The sequence below is a fragment of the Perna viridis genome, chromosome 4, assembly GCF_037379345.1.
Source record: "Perna viridis isolate PV_CMFRI_1.1 ecotype Kerala chromosome 4, ASM3737934v1, whole genome shotgun sequence".
In the NCBI taxonomy this organism is placed as follows: Eukaryota; Metazoa; Mollusca; class Bivalvia; order Mytilida; family Mytilidae; genus Perna; species Perna viridis.
In genome coordinates, this window is record NC_142448.1 from 29,170,170 (window position 1) to 29,189,051 (window position 18,882).

Here is an 18,882-nt window from a genome sequence, read left to right on the forward strand (position 1 = left end):
TGTATATAGTATCGATTCCGGATTTCTCTGTTCGAATATCTTGGGAGTTTTCCATACCACTAGATCAAAGTTCGGAAGTGTGTTGATTTTGTGTTGTTGGTGTGCCAAGCTTGTGGTTCCTATGTTCAGCAATTAACTCTGAGGAAGTTGACATGTACTTGAAAGAATATAGGATATGCATGCCACTTTCAGTGGAAGAGGTATTATCATATGAATGCAAGAATGTTGTTTATTGTGAATAGTAGACATGCTAGAATTGAGAAGTTGACTGATAATTATTCATGTAATTTACACATTTTTTATGAACATATACTTTAATTTATTTGGCTGTTAATTTTCACAAAGAAAATAGTTTAGTTATATTCTTCTTTTTATTTGAGCAGATGTACATATGTTAGTTTACATGTATTTATAGAAATTTGTCATTGAGGAATGAGGCTGTCAGTATGGAAGACATAATTAACACTTCAGTAGTTTAGCTTGAGTTTAACATATCTACATTTAGATATTTTGGTACTGAAATTTTACAGTTTGTGACATTTTACATTTATTCAGTTATTTTGTTCTAACACAACTGTACTTGTGCAGTATCAATATATCATTACAGCCCTTGTAAAGGGTCAATTTGTAGGACATTTTGAAAGTAATTGAATTTAAATTCTAAATGAAAGGTGTTCAAGTTTTTGACTTCTTCTATTATGTTATTTTGTTTCTATGGCCAAAAGCAAAACATTGTACATACACTGTGATTTTTAACATTTGATCATAATTAGTGTTTAGACTTCAATAAAGGCGCATTTGAAAATACTTAAATGATTTTATCTGCAAAAATTCTTTCTGGTAAGGAATCAAACTAAAAATGATCTTATTTGTATAGTAGGAGATGATTCTATAATTTACTAACTCAGAGGTCCTTATGAGGCAATTAGTTGACAGTACAAACAATCATGATTCAAACAAAATACACATAAATTTATGTAACACGCAAAATACAATTCACTAAAATTTTTTATGATGAGAAGTACAGAAATTTTTTGTGAAACAAGGACTACATCCTGGTAAAGACTAGAACCTCATACACAGACTAATATATGTGATACCTACTTTTATTTTGATAGTACATATGTACTTATTAATGTATTCAATTTATAGAAATTTTGATCAGTATTATCAGTTGAACAACGATTAAAAGACTAATTTAGACAACAGTGGTCAGCGGACATGAATGAATCATCAGAAGGTCTAAACTATAGACTTTTTAAAAATAATTTTGAATTAGAAGATTATATTTCTATTTTACCATTTAGTTTTGTATATACATTCTGTAAGTTTAGATGTGGAAATCATCGACTGCCGGTGGAGATGGGGATGTGGCATAATATTCCAAGAGCGGATAGATTGTGTCACCTCTGGAACTCCCCTGACATCTGCGATGAGTTCCATTACATACTATCATATAATTATTTTCTAAATGAAAGGAAGAACTATCTTTCCTGTAGTAACTGGCAAAATAACAATAATATTTCAAAGTTTGACTAGTTGTTCTCATCCCATAATTTAGCTGAACTAGAAAAGTTGTGCAGATTTATAAAATATATATCTTCTGTCATTAATCCTCCTGGTTAGGTAACTGTATTCATGTACACTACTGTCAATCAAAATTTTAATTTTTCCACTCTTCACAGTGGAGTCACTCATGTCCTCCACTGTGACTCCACCGAAGTAACAATGAAGATAAAATTGCCCAATTTTAATAGTTTTCAATATTTTTCTCTGTCTTTTACAGAAATGTTATTAAACTACATAATAACCATTAAATATATCTTGGCATAAAGACAGGAGAAGTTAATCACAGACAATTTTTGAAATGGTGACTCCACTGTGGAGAGTGGAGAAATTAAAATTTGTGTTGACAGTAGTGTACATGTAAATGTATTTTCACACATTCATTCATATATGTATTTTGTATATATGTTATTATCTCTGTAACTATGTCATAGTTTATGAGAATAAAATCATAGTCATACATGTAGATGAGGACTATTGTGCGAAGTAAATTGGTTGTAATAATATTTTTATTAAAATTTATTCACTGGTTAATAAATAATCAGCTACGTTATAGTCCAGTCAAAATGAATTTTTAACTTACCAGTAAACACATTGCAACAGAATATATTTTTATTCAAATGCATAGCATTATATCCAGGAAAAAGTCTAGAAAAAATCTAAGTTGCAGAAAACTCAAAATGAAAATAGAATTTTTACATTGAATAGGGGAGATAATTCAGTAAAAATAAAAGGATTTTGTCAGATTTTGTTCTATTGATTTCGTGTAAAGTATGATACCTTTGTGGAACTTTTTTTTTCTTAATGACTATCACTCACATTATGCTGCAAATGATATATTACACACTTAGTTATGATGGGTATATTTTAAAAATTTTGGATAATTTTTTATTTAAAAAATTCATTTTTCCTTGCACTTCCATCATTTTGAATCTTTTTTTTTTAAGTTGTTATTGTTTACATTCGCAAACTATTTATAAACAATTTTGCTTTTGTTGAGAGGATCTTTTAATCACAAAAAAGTAGAATATTTACTACATCATTTTAATCACAATTGGAATTCTTGAACTTCATTATCTCAAAAAATTGTGCATATGGTTTACAATTTACATTAGCTTCTAAATCTAAGTTGTTGTTTGGTCAAAGATATGAAACTTCTTTTTAAGTTGCAGATGGTCCTCCAATTAATCCCAAAATGCCCACTAATACTGCTCTTTATTTATCAGATATGGCATAATTATGAATTTGTATGACATTATATTAATTCCATACATTCTTCATGTTCTTATTTTCTCATCGCATTGTTGACTTGTTAATGCTTATAATATTTTTCAGCAATAAAATGCCTCTCAAGTAATAAGAAGGCCAATAGTGAGATTACAACTATAAATAAAACAAAAACAAAAACAAAACAGATAATAGTGCATGTAAATAATGTGACACTAAAACATCAAATTTACTATACATTGAAAAGGGTTTTGCATGAATAGAAATTAAAATTGTCTTCTCTGAATGGAGAAAAATACTTAGCACAATAATTTCCAAATAATGTTCCTGTTATTGTAGGATATGTTTTTTAAAACTTTCAAAATTTTTAACTTCTATTAATTTACATTTCTGTGATAACTTTCTTTTCAGTACCAAATTGGGCAGTTGTATATGATAGCAAAGCACAGCCATGAACAGAGTGATCACGGAGAGGGTGTGGAGGTTGTAAAAAATGAGGACTGTGAGCATGATAAACATGGGAAGGGAAGATTTACAGAAAAAAGAGTATATTTATCTAGGTAATATAAAGATACTAGTACAATCAATTTGCTGCAATGGATTTTATCAATATCATGAAAAAATTACTTGTTTATGTAAAACCACATGGTGGAGTTCTTCACAGCTTCAAGTTCTGAAAATTAATTCACAATATGAAATCTTTGTTTGAGGAACATTTTCAAAAGACAGACAGAATATTTCAATTGAGTGTCAATACCAATAACATTTGTACAAAAGTTGATAAAATAAGTAAAAATCATATGATATATCGTAAATATAAAAATATTGGTACTAAATATTGACTATGAGACAACATTAAATACACAGTTTTGCTTAAAAAGTATGCATAGAACCATTTGTACAAAAGTTGATAAAATAAGTAAAAATCATATGATGTATCGTAAATATAAAAATATTGGTACTAAATATTGACTATGAGACAACATTAAATACACAGTTTTACTTAAAAAGTATGCATAGAACCATTTGTACAAAAGTTGATAAAATAAGTAAAAATCATATGATGTATCGTAAATATAAAAATATTGGTACTAAATATTGACTATGAGACAACATTAAATACACAGTTTTACTTAAAAAGTATGCATAGAACCATTTGTCATAAGAAATTAAAAATAAATCTTTTATCAGAACCACCACAAATATCTTCTGCCTTGGAAAATAAAGTATGTATCCGATCAGAATAGATAAACATGTATTTTTAGGCGTCAAAATGTAAAAATTAAGATGTATTACAAAATAACAAGTTATTCTTTTATTTTTCATTTTTTATTTCAGCCGACTACCTGGCTGGATAAGAAGTATGATACCTAATATTTTTTACATCACAGAAAAGGCATGGAATTATTATCCATATACAGAAACAGGTAAAAACCATGAAATTGTTATAAAATTTGGAAATGTTTAGGTGCATTCTGATTAGTAAGACAAACAATAACTTGATGTACAATGTCTTTTACCATTTAATTCTAATAAGTCAAAAAATCTAATGATATACGATAACTTACATTCAACTTGCTTTAGAAACTAATATTCTTGTCATGAATATTTAAACAAAAATTACTACATGTTTATCTTTAATTTGACAATTAAGATATGTTTATTTTTTTACAAATACTTTTAATTGGTAATTTTAACAAATAGATCAGCAAAGGTCTGGTGTGTGCATAATAAGTCATATTGCATAAAGTCTCAAAATATATTGTACATTAATTAACATGTTGTAAAGGTAAAATTTGTTGTGGAAAAAAATTGTAATGGAGAAGATATTATAGCCTCATATAAGAACATTTCTTTTCTTTTTTTTTCATATTATCTGTTCACCAGAATACACAGTAAGTATTGCTTTTTTTTGTTAATGGGGGGGGGGGGGGGTGGTGGGGGGGAGTAGCTTTAGGCTGAAGTTAGAATATATGATACTTTTTTCTTTATTAGGGTACCTTTACACATTGCAACTGTTAATGAATGTTGAAATTTAAGTTTCTTTTTTAATGATTTGTTAAATTCTGAAAAAGCTCAATTAAGAGAAACTTCAGAGATTAGTATCGTAACTTTCCTCTTGTGACATGAAAAAAAGATATAACTTTTTCGTGCATTTGATAAATGAATCTGTGTTTAATTTCATTGTCTGATATTACTTATGAAAAATTAATTTTTGAATATACATTACATGTATAATAAAGGAAATAATTTATTGTTTCTGATTGTATTTGTTGTTCATACTAACTTAGTAGTGCTGTTTCAGTAGTATTGTCTCTTCTTAGTCCACTTACACCAGTGGTCATTCAATTGTATTATAGTATTTGTTGCAATCAGAAATATTATTGAAAATACACTAATAGATAGTACCAAAAAATGTATTGTATACAACCCCTAACTTGCCAATCAAAAGGGCTTGAAATGTTGTAAGTTTCAATCTTCATCATGGTTTCATACTTGTTATACTGGTATATAAATTTTAAACCTTTGGTCTGTCTTTGTTTTGTCTTGCTGGCTATAATAGCATAGCTCATTATTTTAGGTCGTATATACCTTATGTACGTACAAAAAATGTAGAAGTACCAATATTGATTAAATCTTCTTTTTTCCTAGTGTTCATTTGTACCATTGTTCAGAGTGTACATTGAAACAAGATATGAAAATAACAAAGGAACCTCAGAAAATGTAAGTAAAACATGTATTGTAGGTGTTATACTAGACAATTCTAGTTTTCTAGGGTAATCATAATAAGTACTTTATGTTGAAGTTGAACAGTAACTTGTACTGTTTTCTGTATTCTGTAATCGAGGTTTAGTTTAACTTTGTAAACTTTTTATGGGGACCAATATAATCTTATCATTTAGTTTGTATCTTACTCAGTGTCCAAGGCTAGATCCTTTAATGTTTGTTCTAAACATATATGAGTAATATGATTACTGGGATAGTTGCCTCATGGATATTTTTAAGTCACTAATATTGTTAGCGGCTTCTTTTGCACTTGTGATTTCAGTATGAGTATGGTTTGCAGAATTATATATTACTACACCACATTATGCTGCTGATCATTGCCGTGTTAACTGTCATAGTAATCAAAATTTACTCTGAAATATCGTACACATGTTCTATGTGTTTTTTATACGTCTGTCTAAGAGAGGATGTATTATGTTATACCATTGTCCGTTCGTCCGTCGTCCACACTTTGGACAATAACTCAAAGATGCTTTCACCAACTTTTATGGAATTTTAGTGGATTGTTCATATCTATTGACCTAAGCTCCCGTCTGATTTTTATTAATTTCAGATTTTTTGTTTCCGTGTTTTTCATACTTAAAAAAGACAGATTTCTAAGTTTTCGCACACTTATTTAAAAGCGCTTTCACTAAGTTTAATGAAACTTTGATGAATTGTTCATATCTATTGAAGTAAGCACCCTTCTGATTTGTTTAAATGTCGAATTTTATGTTTCCGTTTTATGAAGTTTTACTCTAAAAAAAAAATGGAGACAGCCAAGAAAATTTTATTCGTTGAAAAATCGTTTTAAAACAGACCATTTGTTATGATGATCGACTAATACATATTAGAGGTAACATATACTTTGTCAGAAAAGTGTGTTTTAAACAAGATAGAAATGTATGGGTGAAAAATTAAGACAACAAACTTAGTTAAACTTGAGGTAGCCTTGATAGTGCCAAATTTTTTGTGCATTTTTTATTTACTTTTCTTTTTTTGGGGGGAGGGTATTTGACAGGGCTCACAGTATTTCTGGTTGATCATATAAATTCATTAAAAGCATAAGGACAAGTTAAAAGGGCAATGGGCATATCATTGCGCTTTAAGTGCAGCTCTTTATTTGCTTGTATGAGAACGGGAAGTTCTTAATCCGGTTCTCTGGGCAATATCATAAGTGATCCAAAGATCTCTAAAAATTTGAGAGAAACATGTGGAACGAAAACATTACCCACACTTCCTGGTAACCACTTATGTTGATTAAACAACTTTTGGGTCATCACAGTTATGAAAGAGTTATCATATCAAGGGAACTAAAATTCTAGTGGAAATCACTCGATTTTAGAGCATATCATATTCATGCCATTTTGGATGTTGAAAGCGAAATCAGTGGCATGGAATATTTGATAATTAGCAACTTTGAAGAAATCAGTCTGATTGTTTTATGTGATGAAAACCTGGCATTGAAGAAATCAGTGTTCGATTATTTTATGTGATGAAAACCTGACATTGTCCTACTGTCTAAATCATCTTAGTCTAGTTATTCCCCATTTATAGCTCACTTGTTCCAAAGTTCTAAATTAACTATCTGAGTACATAAAAACTCCTCAATTGTTGAAATGATCTTTATGGCAAGGCCTACAACATAAGTCCTGATAGGGTTGAAGTTGTATGATGGTTCCTTATTGAAGGTATTGCCCTTGGAAGGTGAAAAATGATATTTTTCTTTTATTTTAGCTTATAACTATAAAAACCTAATTGTGAGAAAAAGAACCTTCATATTATAAGCTTACAAATGTCCCAAGTATCCAGGTTGTGTGACAATGCTTTATTAGGGTTATTGCCCTTGAAAAACAAAAAAAAAATGATGAATTTTATGGTGATTAGCTTATAACTTGAAAAGTGTAATATCATTGATAACATGATCTTAAGCAAGGTTATTAAAGTCCCAAAGAGTTTAAGGTGTATGATGATTTCTTATAAGAGTTATTGCCCTTGAAAGGTAAAAAATTGACTATTTTTTACCAGGTGACAGACGTTGGCAGTCTAAAGCCTCTAATTAAATTTTAATGAAATCTTTTATTTTTAATGTTCTGTTTTAGTGTATTGGTTTATCAAGTGAAGATATAGAAGTACGAGAAGTAGAGCATGTTGACATAGTTACTGAAGACATTCCAGAGAAAAATTATAAAAAAGAGGAGGTAATTTTAAGTAAAAAAGTTTCATTAAACTTTAAAAATGAAGACCAGTTTTATAAGTTCTCATTTATTTAATTTTCTGAGCTTTCATTGTGTGAATGAAATGTAAATGATTTTGTTTTTTTTAAATTATGTTTAGGAATACTTGAATAACTCACTTGGAAAAGGGAAAAATCATTATATAGTGAATATGTTAATACACAAATGTAGGTTTTCTTAAGCTCATACACTTTGCATATGTAGATACATATTAGCCTTGATTAGATTGATGATATATTGTACATTAGACTAACTACAATGATTTTAAGATTCAAACACAAATCATCTTCATCCTTTTGCAATGTGGTTGAAGGACATAGGTACAAGTATGGTTGGTTGGGGTTTACATGGTGTTCTTTCCATAATATATTAAAATAGCACAGCTCTTTTGGGTTTCCTCCAAAATTATAGCACAGTGCTCATAGTGCATTTCAACTGAAATTATTTATTGATAGCACACTGCTAAAATTCATAGTGCTGCAAAGTACAGTGCTATAATGGCCTTGGAAGAACACTGTTTTACCTCTTTACATGTATGTGCATGTGCTTGTTCCTCTATACTACTGTGATTATTTAAGATGGCTTAGTGTGTTTGAATCATGTTGTTTGTCTTTCATTGATAATTTTTTTCTTTTTTTTCAATTGTTCAGATTGTAATTATTGGAATCAGTTGTCATTTGTTAGTGAGAAGCAACAGTCTTCTTTCCAACAATACATTACTCTCCAATTAATATTTTTATACTGCAATTCTCCGATTTGAGCAACAAAAATGCATTGACAGTATATTCATTGATGATATATGATTACTGACAGTACATAACACTATGGCTCCACTTAGTTTCCTACCCTTGCATGAACTACCTGTTTAACATAGCGTCACTATAGGGGATCACTTGCCGGTGAAAAATGTAATAAACACATCATATTAGAGTATATTGACTAGAAATTAAAGCAATATGTACGAGTTTAGCATGAATCAGGAAAAAAAACACATAACAAAACTTCATGTAAACCATGATTCTAAGCCTCATCTGTATATTGTTTTTATATCAAGTCAATACACTGTTATTGTCTATAGATATATTAGTGTTTTTCAGAAGAAATAAGTACTCCCTGATTCTGACACTATATAACACTTTGGCTCCACTTAGTTTCCTACCCTTGCATGAACTACTTGTTTAACGTAGCATTACTATGAGGATCACTAATTTGTGGAAGAAATGTCGTATTAACATGTCCTATAAGAATAAAACTTGATTAAAACAATGATTAAGATTGCAGTATAAAGACAATAACACTATATTGATTAGAAAAAAACAACAATATATGAATTTGGCATGAATTTAAAGCTTGTTAAAGCTTTGCATTTTAATCAATACATTGTTATTGTCAATATCTAAGTGTTTTACAGAAGAAATTAGTACTTACTGATTCTGAATTAAAGAACCCATCATTTTATCACTTAAAACTGCTGTGTTCCCTTTGTGTTTCTCACACAGAAATCACAAATCTTCATGAAGGTCTTGTTTTATACTGTATACTTCTTAGTATTTATTTCTTTCTTCTTATTTATATGATAGGATTTGAAGCTGTTTAAATCAGTGAAAACAGGAAGAGGTCCCCTGAAAGAAGGATGGAAGGTAGGTAATCAGACAAATGCAAAACCATGCTTAGGAATACTGAGTTGAAATATAATTTATGGTTTACTTTGTAACTAAAAGTTGATAATTCTTTGAGACCCCGCATAAAGGAGGGTTAAAAATTTAATTTTAGTTAATTAATATCAAATAAGAAAGTAGTTTGAGGGTATGAATGGAAGTCATACTTTTTCATTTGAATTATATTATTGAACATTTCTAATGTAAACCTAATTCAGAACTTCAGTAAAACTTTTTTCACCAACACTAATGAGAAATATTGGGAACTTAAAACAGGCGAAAGTATTGAAAACACATGTTTTGGTTTTACAAGATTTTCATACCAAATAATGGTGCATGGTTGTTCCCATGTTTTTTTTAAGTAAGTTATTTTTTCTAAATTTACTGTGTACTTGAAAATTATAAAAAATATTTTCAATCATGCAAAAACGTAACACAATATAAAAGTCAATATATAAAGGAATGGAATGGCATTATTTCCTAAAATAAATTATGCAGGCAATTACCGTATTTCCAAATAGTACAGTAATCAGAAGCTTGCTCAGTGATAAACCCCAGCTCTACCTTACCTGTTAATGTTGAAAAATGAACAGGATTTTTCTGATGTCTATAAAAATTGTTGATGGCTTTCAATTGGTCACTGATTACACTAATTACATTTTTTTAGAATGTATTGGCAGCTCCAATTAGTTACTGTCAAATAGTATCCTTTGTACAGCACACTAGAATCCTAATTAAAACAGAGTTATCTTTCTTAGAATCCTAATTCACCCATTTATGTAATAATCCAACACAGCATTTATCTGTTTACCAGTATGTGTATATATAATACATATTTAAACACACCTAGGTTTTACTATGCATAAGTGGTGTTTAGTTGAAGCTGCATGATAACATTATTTTAATTGTTTTAAAAAAAAATATATGAACATTTTTTTTAACCACTACAGCATTTATTCATTTATGTATCTATAAATATTTAGCATTTATAATTGTTGGTCTTCTGAGTTGAGATGACAAATAATTTTCATAAATAAACAGTCCTGATTTTTGGGCGAGTTTAATTGTGTTATCTTTTTTCCAGAGTGGCCAGAGGGAGGGTTGTGTTCACGCCAAAGCTCTTAAACCCTACCACATTTTTGCACCTGTCCCAAGTCTGGAATATCTGGCCTCTGTATCTCTTGTTTCATTTTCACCTTTAGTTTATTTTTTTATATTACTTGAGTATATGCATATGATAGAGAAATAACTTCTTGTAGGTTTAAACTGGTCTGGAGCTGGCATGTCAGTTAACTGCTAGTAGTCCTTAGATTGTACATTTGTGTAATTTATATTCAGTTTCTTTATTTCCATTGTAACAAGGGACTCAGACCTTTTTAAAGTGATTTTTAGGTGTGTTTAATTGTGTAATATTTTTTTTTTCCATAGTGGCCAAATTTTAAAGGGGGAGATTTGTTTTGCACCTGTCCCAAGTCTTTCTTCTGTGCTGCATATCATTTCTGGATGATGATTTTTCATACCCCTCCGCACTAAATGGTGTATTAGTGTATTAATTTTAGTATAAGTATTATATGTGATAGCCTCAGAAAATATAGAAATTGAGTGTTTCATGGTCTGTCCCCTAACGATTTCCAGGAGAGTAATTTAGAATATATTTTAATAAGGATCATGATATACAGATCAAGTTCACATACCAGTTAGATTTGATTATTTACACAAATTACTGTCATTTTAAGTTGATTTTACCTACCCTGTAAATTTTATGATGAATTGGAGTTAACATTCGTGAGAGTATTAAAGAATTATGAAAGTGAGTTCTGTTATGGAGTCGAGATGAATTTAAAAATTTCATTTTCAGTGGTTTTTTTTTCTAATTGAAAAAATAGAGTTATCTTTCTTAGAATAAATTTTCTTTTAAAGTTTTTTAATTGGAGTTTTCTTTTTTGGAATACTTAAAAAGATGAAAGTTAGTTCTTCTATGTATTATGGAGTCAAGGTAAAGTTTGAATTTGAGATTGATCTGTTGTTCTTATGTGATGATTTTTGATTTAGCATGTGTCCATGGATATTAAATACAACACAAATTTGGTGGGGTATCATTTAATCTCCCATTAGATACCCTATTTTGTACTCATAATTTTGCATCCTACAAACTTTCATGTTGCATGTTGCAATAGAGCTCTTTGTTCTGGCTGTGCTCCCAGTAAAATACTACATACTATTTAATGATATGGCCTTAACTACCATCACAAATACATGCAATGTATCTAAATGAAACAAACAAATAAACAAAAAACCAGAAACTTTACAACAGCAAAATGAAACAAACAAATAAACAAAAAACCAGAAACTTTACAACAGCACAAATAAACATATTTTTGACATGGTCATTACACTTATTTTTGAAACAGTTTAAGAAATGGTGGATGAAAATTATTACTATTAACTTCTAAAACTATTAGTATAGCTGATTCAAAATGACAATATGTATATGTTTACATTCAACATCATTCATTAATGTATATCAGATATTTTTGTAGGATTATTCTAGGTCTTGTTAGGATTTGTTTTATTCATCAAACATTGAGCATTTATATAATGGACACTCTCATCAAGTCCACCTATCCCCAAGTAGCATTTGCATAATCTATATTACAACATGTTTTTATTTTTAGGAAACAAGTCAGCCAATAATGTGTTCATACAAAGCAGTTAAAGTCTTCTTTGAAATGTGGGGTTTACAAACTAAAGTTGAACAGTTTGCCCAAAGGGTAGGTACATATATAATGTTGCATATAAGGAATAATTATAATGAAGCAAAGGATATATGTCTCTAAAAAATTGTTTGTTTTCAAAAGTCATTAAAGCCTTCAAACCGTTAGAGAAAAATTCTGATGGGGATAAAGAACAAACAAATAGCTATATATAACAAAAAGAAAAAGAGATGGAACAATATAAGTAGCCTGTAGGTTGTTTTATGCCTATATTGACATTTAAGACCATTGGTGTATCAACAAACTAGAAACAAGATTATTCATTTAGACATTGACAGAATGTGTAACATTGTCATTGTATGTGCAACATTGTCTTTGTAATTTTGAGCAAGTCTTTGCAATTTTGAGAAGACTATATTAGAAAAGGAATGCCTTTATGAAACTGGATCAAGTTGGACTTTGTCATTGTTATTATACTATCTAAATGCATGATCTATTTGTCCTTAGGCTGTCAGAGATGTTTTACTACTGGGACACAGACAAGCATTTGCTTGGATTGATGAATGGATTGGTAAGTATCGGATATTAAAGCAGGTTTAACAGTTAACTTCAGGGGATACACTTGTGCTTTTTCTTTATTGTATGATCATTGTTTGAAGAAATGTATATTGTATTTAACTGGTAAACTGACAAGATTTAAATTTTCATTTATTCTTAGACATTTGTCAATTGTTCATCGAGTCATCATCATTACTGTAGGGAATACAATAATTAAAAAAAAAAAATCATTAAATCATTTGTATATGTTCCTTGATATTTTTTATATTAACAGGTTTAATTGAAATTAAACAATAGTATTTAAAAAAAAATACAGTAATTTTGTAAAAAAATTGTCCCTCAAACTGATGATTTATAAATTGAATTATAATTGGTGTCTTTCAGCAAGGCCTAAAACTCCTTGTATAATGTGTGTGAATTAAACTAAATTTATCAGTTGGGTATGTGTTCTTCTGAGAACTTTTTTTAAGTGTGTGCCACTGAGAGTTTTTTTTATTGGTGTTCTGTTGAGAACTTTCTTATGTTTTAATTTAATATTCATACTTTTTACTATTACTGATTCAAATTTCTACTTACTTGATAGGAATGTCAATGGAGGATCTCAGGAAATATGAAAGTGAAACTAACGAGAAAACAAACGCTAAAGTATTAAATCAATGATGAATAGTTCTGTAGCAATCTTATAAATACACTACTCTGTCAGTGGTTGACAACTGAGAAGATGCAATCTGCCGGGAGGAGGAATCAAATTACCATGGTTACAGACCTTGTCACAGTAATTGTTACCTCTGATCAATATGTGCTACTCTCTTTAAATTACACAATATGGATGGTATCAGCATCAAGGAAAAGACAAAAAATACATTTATTATTATGCATGATATATTTTGCAGGCTTGCCATAAGTTTCCATGTTGTATAATTTGGAAATTTTGGTTCATGTACTGTTTTTAAAACTTTACTTTTTTATCCATCTGTAAATATTGAGAAGCTGTAATAGATACTGTGAGAATTTCTAGAGAAAACTAGGGTTTGCATCTTGTTTATTGAGGAGTAACCATGTGTAAGACAGGTTTATATAGAGCAGGGGGTATATATTGAAGGGAGAAAAAAAACATCTCATTTATTCTTCTCCCTTTGTTCTTTATAAACCATTGAGGACAATATAAGAACTAACCACAAAGGCCAAACCAAAATAATTTTTAGTTCTCAAGATAGTACAAACTGGCAATTTTTTCTTCATTTTAAATGATGGTCAAATTTTCAGCAATGTAAATTTCTTCTGGAGATTTTGTACATTATATATCTTTACTGGTACATGACAATGCCCAGAAACTCTTACTTTGTTTATTGAGCAGATAAAGAGTCTTATATTCAATTTTCAAAAACAATGATAAACAATTTTGCTTATTCTTATCTTAATTTAACAAAACAATTTTTTTTAAACACTAAAGTTTAGATAAATGAGAATTAAGAATTTATTTGATATAGCCTAATAAAGAGATATCCAAAACACAGTGGATGTACAGAATTCCTTTTTAACTTTTTTGCTGTGATCATATGTCCATTAGATGGATAATTAATCTAACTAAAGTAAGTCCTTTCAATTACTACATTCAGTCACTGCATGTTGGATCTAACAACAATCCATTCTACTTTCTTTCCTGATGACCTTGTCAGCCACTCAGATCTTTTATGATTTTGAAAGCATTATTCAAAGGGAAAACCAAGATGATGAAGTGTTGTTAGATCCTACATGCAGTGACTGAATGTAATAATTGATAGATCTAATTTTAATTAGATTGTTAGATAATACCCCACTGTAATATTTTAGTAGACTGTATGTTTTAATGCAGGAGAATTTATTTACGTTTTTATATCAATTATATTTATGTCTAATCTTCCATTTTGATTTTTATCATATTGACATAGATTAAAAAGAAAAATACATGTTATGGTTTGCTGATGTTCTTCTCAGCTTTTATACAAATATAATAAGATAAGAATCAAATCAATTTAAAGCATTAAAGGTGAAGAAATGTTTTTAAGTAACAAGCATGAAATTAGTTAGTTGGAAATTTTCATGTAATTGATGGAAAAGAATAAATTCTATTTGTTAAAATAGGTAGTTATAAGTGTCGTATGTCAAACATTCTGTGATCCCAGTGTTGATAGTGATGTTTATGTGTATTATGTGTATTGGTTGCTGTGATTCTGTGTTCACATCAAGAGGTCAAAGATTTTTTAGTTGATTGCATATTTACATGTACCGTAACATTTTTGAGAAATTTGGATAAATCCACAGAATTTAGACTTTGTACATCACAAAGGGGTTGTTCAGAAAAAATTAGTTGGTACCATGCAATAAATTCAATTTTGTCAAAACATTTCAGTGTATAAAAAAAATTGTGCAAGAAAGGCCAAATACATTTTAGTCTTATAATTTAAAAAAAAAAACTGCAAAATTGAATGTATATTGATATATTTACATTAAAACAATTATGGGCAAAAAGGATGTTGTTAGAATTCAAGTTAAAATGCTGTGGAAGATATACATTAAGTAAAGAATAAAATTTTTAACACTTTTGATAAAAAAATCTTTGACCTATTGATTAAATAGTCTGAGCAATAATGACACAAAATGTTGCAACATTTCAATTTTTAGATATTTGTATGATTATAATGAAGATGATGATTGGGGTTTCAAATACTTGACTTCCCTTTTAAATCATGCATTGATCTCAGTTAAATAAAGATCTATCCAATTAAGTAAATACCGATTTGTTAGAAACCAAATTCACCATTTGATTCAATTCAGACTGTTATGTTGAAATTAAAATCTATGCATTGTAAAGATGAGTTCTTCATTGAACCACTAATTTTATGTGCAATTTTTGTTGTCAGAATTAAGAATTTGTATTTCACCAGAATTTCTTCTATATATTCAAACTTAATGTCACATATGCATCATTAATTTTAGTTGTAACTATAAATGTCTTGTTAATGTTTATAAATTAAGACAGTTGACCGTCTTTGCTTTAAATAAAAGTTTCTGTTGATATAGAAATTTAAGTAAGAAAATATGATTAAATTGAAACTTCTTTTCTTTTACCTGCAGTTTGGGCATAAGCAGGTGCAGTTCAAGTCTTAAAAACATGAATGTTACATCCTTTGATTGACGACAAATGTGTCTCAGTTGTTCAGGTTTAATGATCAAAGGCACATTATATTCAGTATTTTGTTTTCAGTTTAACATTTTCAGGGCGTAAAGTTGTTAAATTTTTAAAAGCATAATAGCTATAAAGGATGTATGGCTTATTATATGAAATTATCATGGTAGCATAAATTTATATGATCAAATTGAAAAATATGTATAAATGGCAATTTTTTTATATTATTCTTTTGTTTTCTTTACTTTTACGTAAGCTTATGAAATGTTCCTGTCAAAATTTTTATGTATAATTTATCACTTCTTAGTATTATTTCTCTTTAATGTTATGCTTCATTTCAATTTTCATTTTCATTCAGTTTGACATTGTAAGTTCGTAATCTTTTGAATATTTTACAGATCTAAGTATGTGTTTTTAACCAGAATTTTTCAATTGATGGCTATAAACCATTCAGTGCTCAAGAATAAAAAGAAACAGCATTTGTTGAAATTTTGAGGTTGAATTGTGTATTATTAAAGACAATCAAAGTCATTCCATATTAACAACATGATAACTCAATGTTTAATTTATCCATTATATATATATTGTCTAGAGGAAGATCTATAAGTGATTTGTATATATTACTGTCATCCCAAACTAAACAAAACCCAGTTGTATCCGATTAAGTTTGAACTTAATTAAGATTGCTTGAAACTTTGTATCATTGCTATAAATGGATTTACGGTATAACCAGTTATTAAAACATGAAAAAGCAACCATTCTAATTTGTGTTTCTAAATAGTCGGACAGAAATAATAAGTGTTTATGGTAAAACTGTAAGTGGGTATAATATCAAGATTGCTAGAATGATGGGAGCATTAGTATTTGTTCATCTGTATTCTATGATATCTTGGAGCTTGTGCTGGGACTTTAAATTTTGTCTTGCTGTGGTAATTGCTTGATGCATATAACATTGGGAATATAAACTTAATATGAACATAACTTTTACTACTTTTTTAAATTCAAACTTACTACATTAACACACGTAAGTATTTGAAATGCTTTGCAATACTTTTAGATCAAATTTTGAATTTTGATTTTAAGGATATTAATCCCTTTTGTGTATAACAGATTTGTAATTAAGTTCATACACAATGCATCTTTTGATTATTATTTTATTTATTGTTGTAGTGCAGCAAATATTTAGCTGTCAAACAACTAAAGAATTCAGTGTTATTGTAATTTGACTAGAATATCATTGCCACTGAAAATTCATTGTAAGTAGCAATTAAAATGTTAATTTTGTTTTATGATTTCAGGAATATACCATTTCAGAGTTTTATATATTTTTGTAGATTGTTTGTATGTTTCTTGACCTTTTTATAATAGATGTGTATGGACATATGTGTTTGTCTATTTATAAATTGTTCCGTTGTAATTCTTATTCTTTTTTGAACATTTCCTGGTATTGTTCAACTTGTTTATTGATGATTCTTTTCAATGTAAAACTTGTTGCTATTGTGGGTCGTCTTTATCTTTTATGATATTTTCAACAAATTAAGCAGAAGATGAAACAAATCATCATAGAGCTTTATCTGGATTATTTTCTAAGCAATACACAATTATAAAACAACATATGAAGTAGTACTTCAGGTAAGATTTATATACTCTCAAGAACATGATACACACCTTCCCAAATGCACTCTTAACCATTAAAAAGCATTCAATTATTCTGTACATCTGTATGCATTTTATCATACTGAGAAACCAAATTCATACTTAGCAGAGGAACACTTCCTAAGGTGCCCATTTATGCTAGTTCAACACATATCAAACTTCTGTCACATCTTTTCCATCATTTTAGCTTGTGTGCAACAACACCTCTGTGTAAGTTTCATGGAACTTAAAAAACTACATGTAAATACATGTATATGTACATCTTGTCTTAATGTACATTCGTATCTTACAAGTTAACAAGTTGGTGAGTGTATATAGTCAAAAACCTATAACATCTTTGTAAACGCAAAACACGTGAAGTTAATAAATCTATTAAAATAACTACATTTAAACATCAGTACATAATATTTACATAAACACAATATTCAATAATAAAAACATAAAACATAATTTGGCAATCTGGGGGTTACTCGTAGAAAACAAACAAACTTATTTTAGGAATTAGTACATGTATCTGGGGGGGAGCCCAGCAGATACATGAAAGATGTAAAAAATGAAAATACATGTGAACTAAAAATGAATGAAAACAAAAGTACATTGTATCTTGTGGGGGGGGGGGGGGGTGGCAGCAGATACTGTATAAATTTTGTCAAATCTTAGTACCTAGGAGAAGACCAGTAGGCAGGCCTACATCCTGAATCCTAAAGCAACATATTAAGTAGTACTCCAGGTAAGAATCATGCAAATCGGGATTCATGTTTGGAAAGCCTACATATTTTCATTTTTTATATTTTGTTTCAAATGTTAAAGCTAACAAATTAACATGTGGCTCTTGATACAATTTGTGCACTTAGGATATAAAAATTATTTAGAATGTATTGTAGAATTCAAAATTAAGGGAGATAACTATGTAAATGACACTATAATACAATATAAACTATTGGACTGTCAATGTGGATTATCTAAGAGCAGATCGATTGGAATGAATAATTATGGATTTTAATATATAGACATATGATATTATATAGTAACTTAATAACAAAAATAAAAATCTGTAGCCATTTTTTTGTTTTTGGTGTATCACATATTACAGAATTTGCATGATTCTGACAAAGACTGCTTCTTAATAAAATATTTATTATAAACATTAAAATAAGATGTGTGCCTCCTACTGAGCTTTAATATAAGGGAACCTCCACATAATTGTTTAAGTACTTTAGTGTGTATTGATTTTACATCTATTGTATAAATTTCAAATACCATCATCGTTTGACTTTTCTAGATTTGACTTAATTCCAAGTCTCCCTGGGACCATGAATAAGTCCTCTCCA

The 18,882-nt window shown here is 29.0% G+C and overlaps 1 protein-coding gene across 1 annotated transcript; it reads left to right on the top strand.

Moving 5' to 3' along the window:
* The first annotated feature begins 40 nt into the window (after positions 1–40).
* Positions 41–17,312, top strand: LOC148619647 (cytoplasmic phosphatidylinositol transfer protein 1-like). The gene is made up of 10 exons (XM_088579803.1): positions 41–200; positions 3,205–3,353; positions 4,132–4,220; positions 4,681–4,688; positions 5,446–5,517; positions 7,662–7,760; positions 9,377–9,436; positions 12,130–12,225; positions 12,676–12,739; positions 13,310–17,312. The coding sequence occupies exons 1-10, from the start codon at positions 153–155 to the stop codon at positions 13,384–13,386; spliced, it is 762 nt and encodes a 253-aa protein (XP_088435929.1). The 5' UTR covers positions 41–152; the 3' UTR covers positions 13,387–17,312.
* The last annotated feature ends 1,570 nt before the right edge of the window (positions 17,313–18,882 follow it).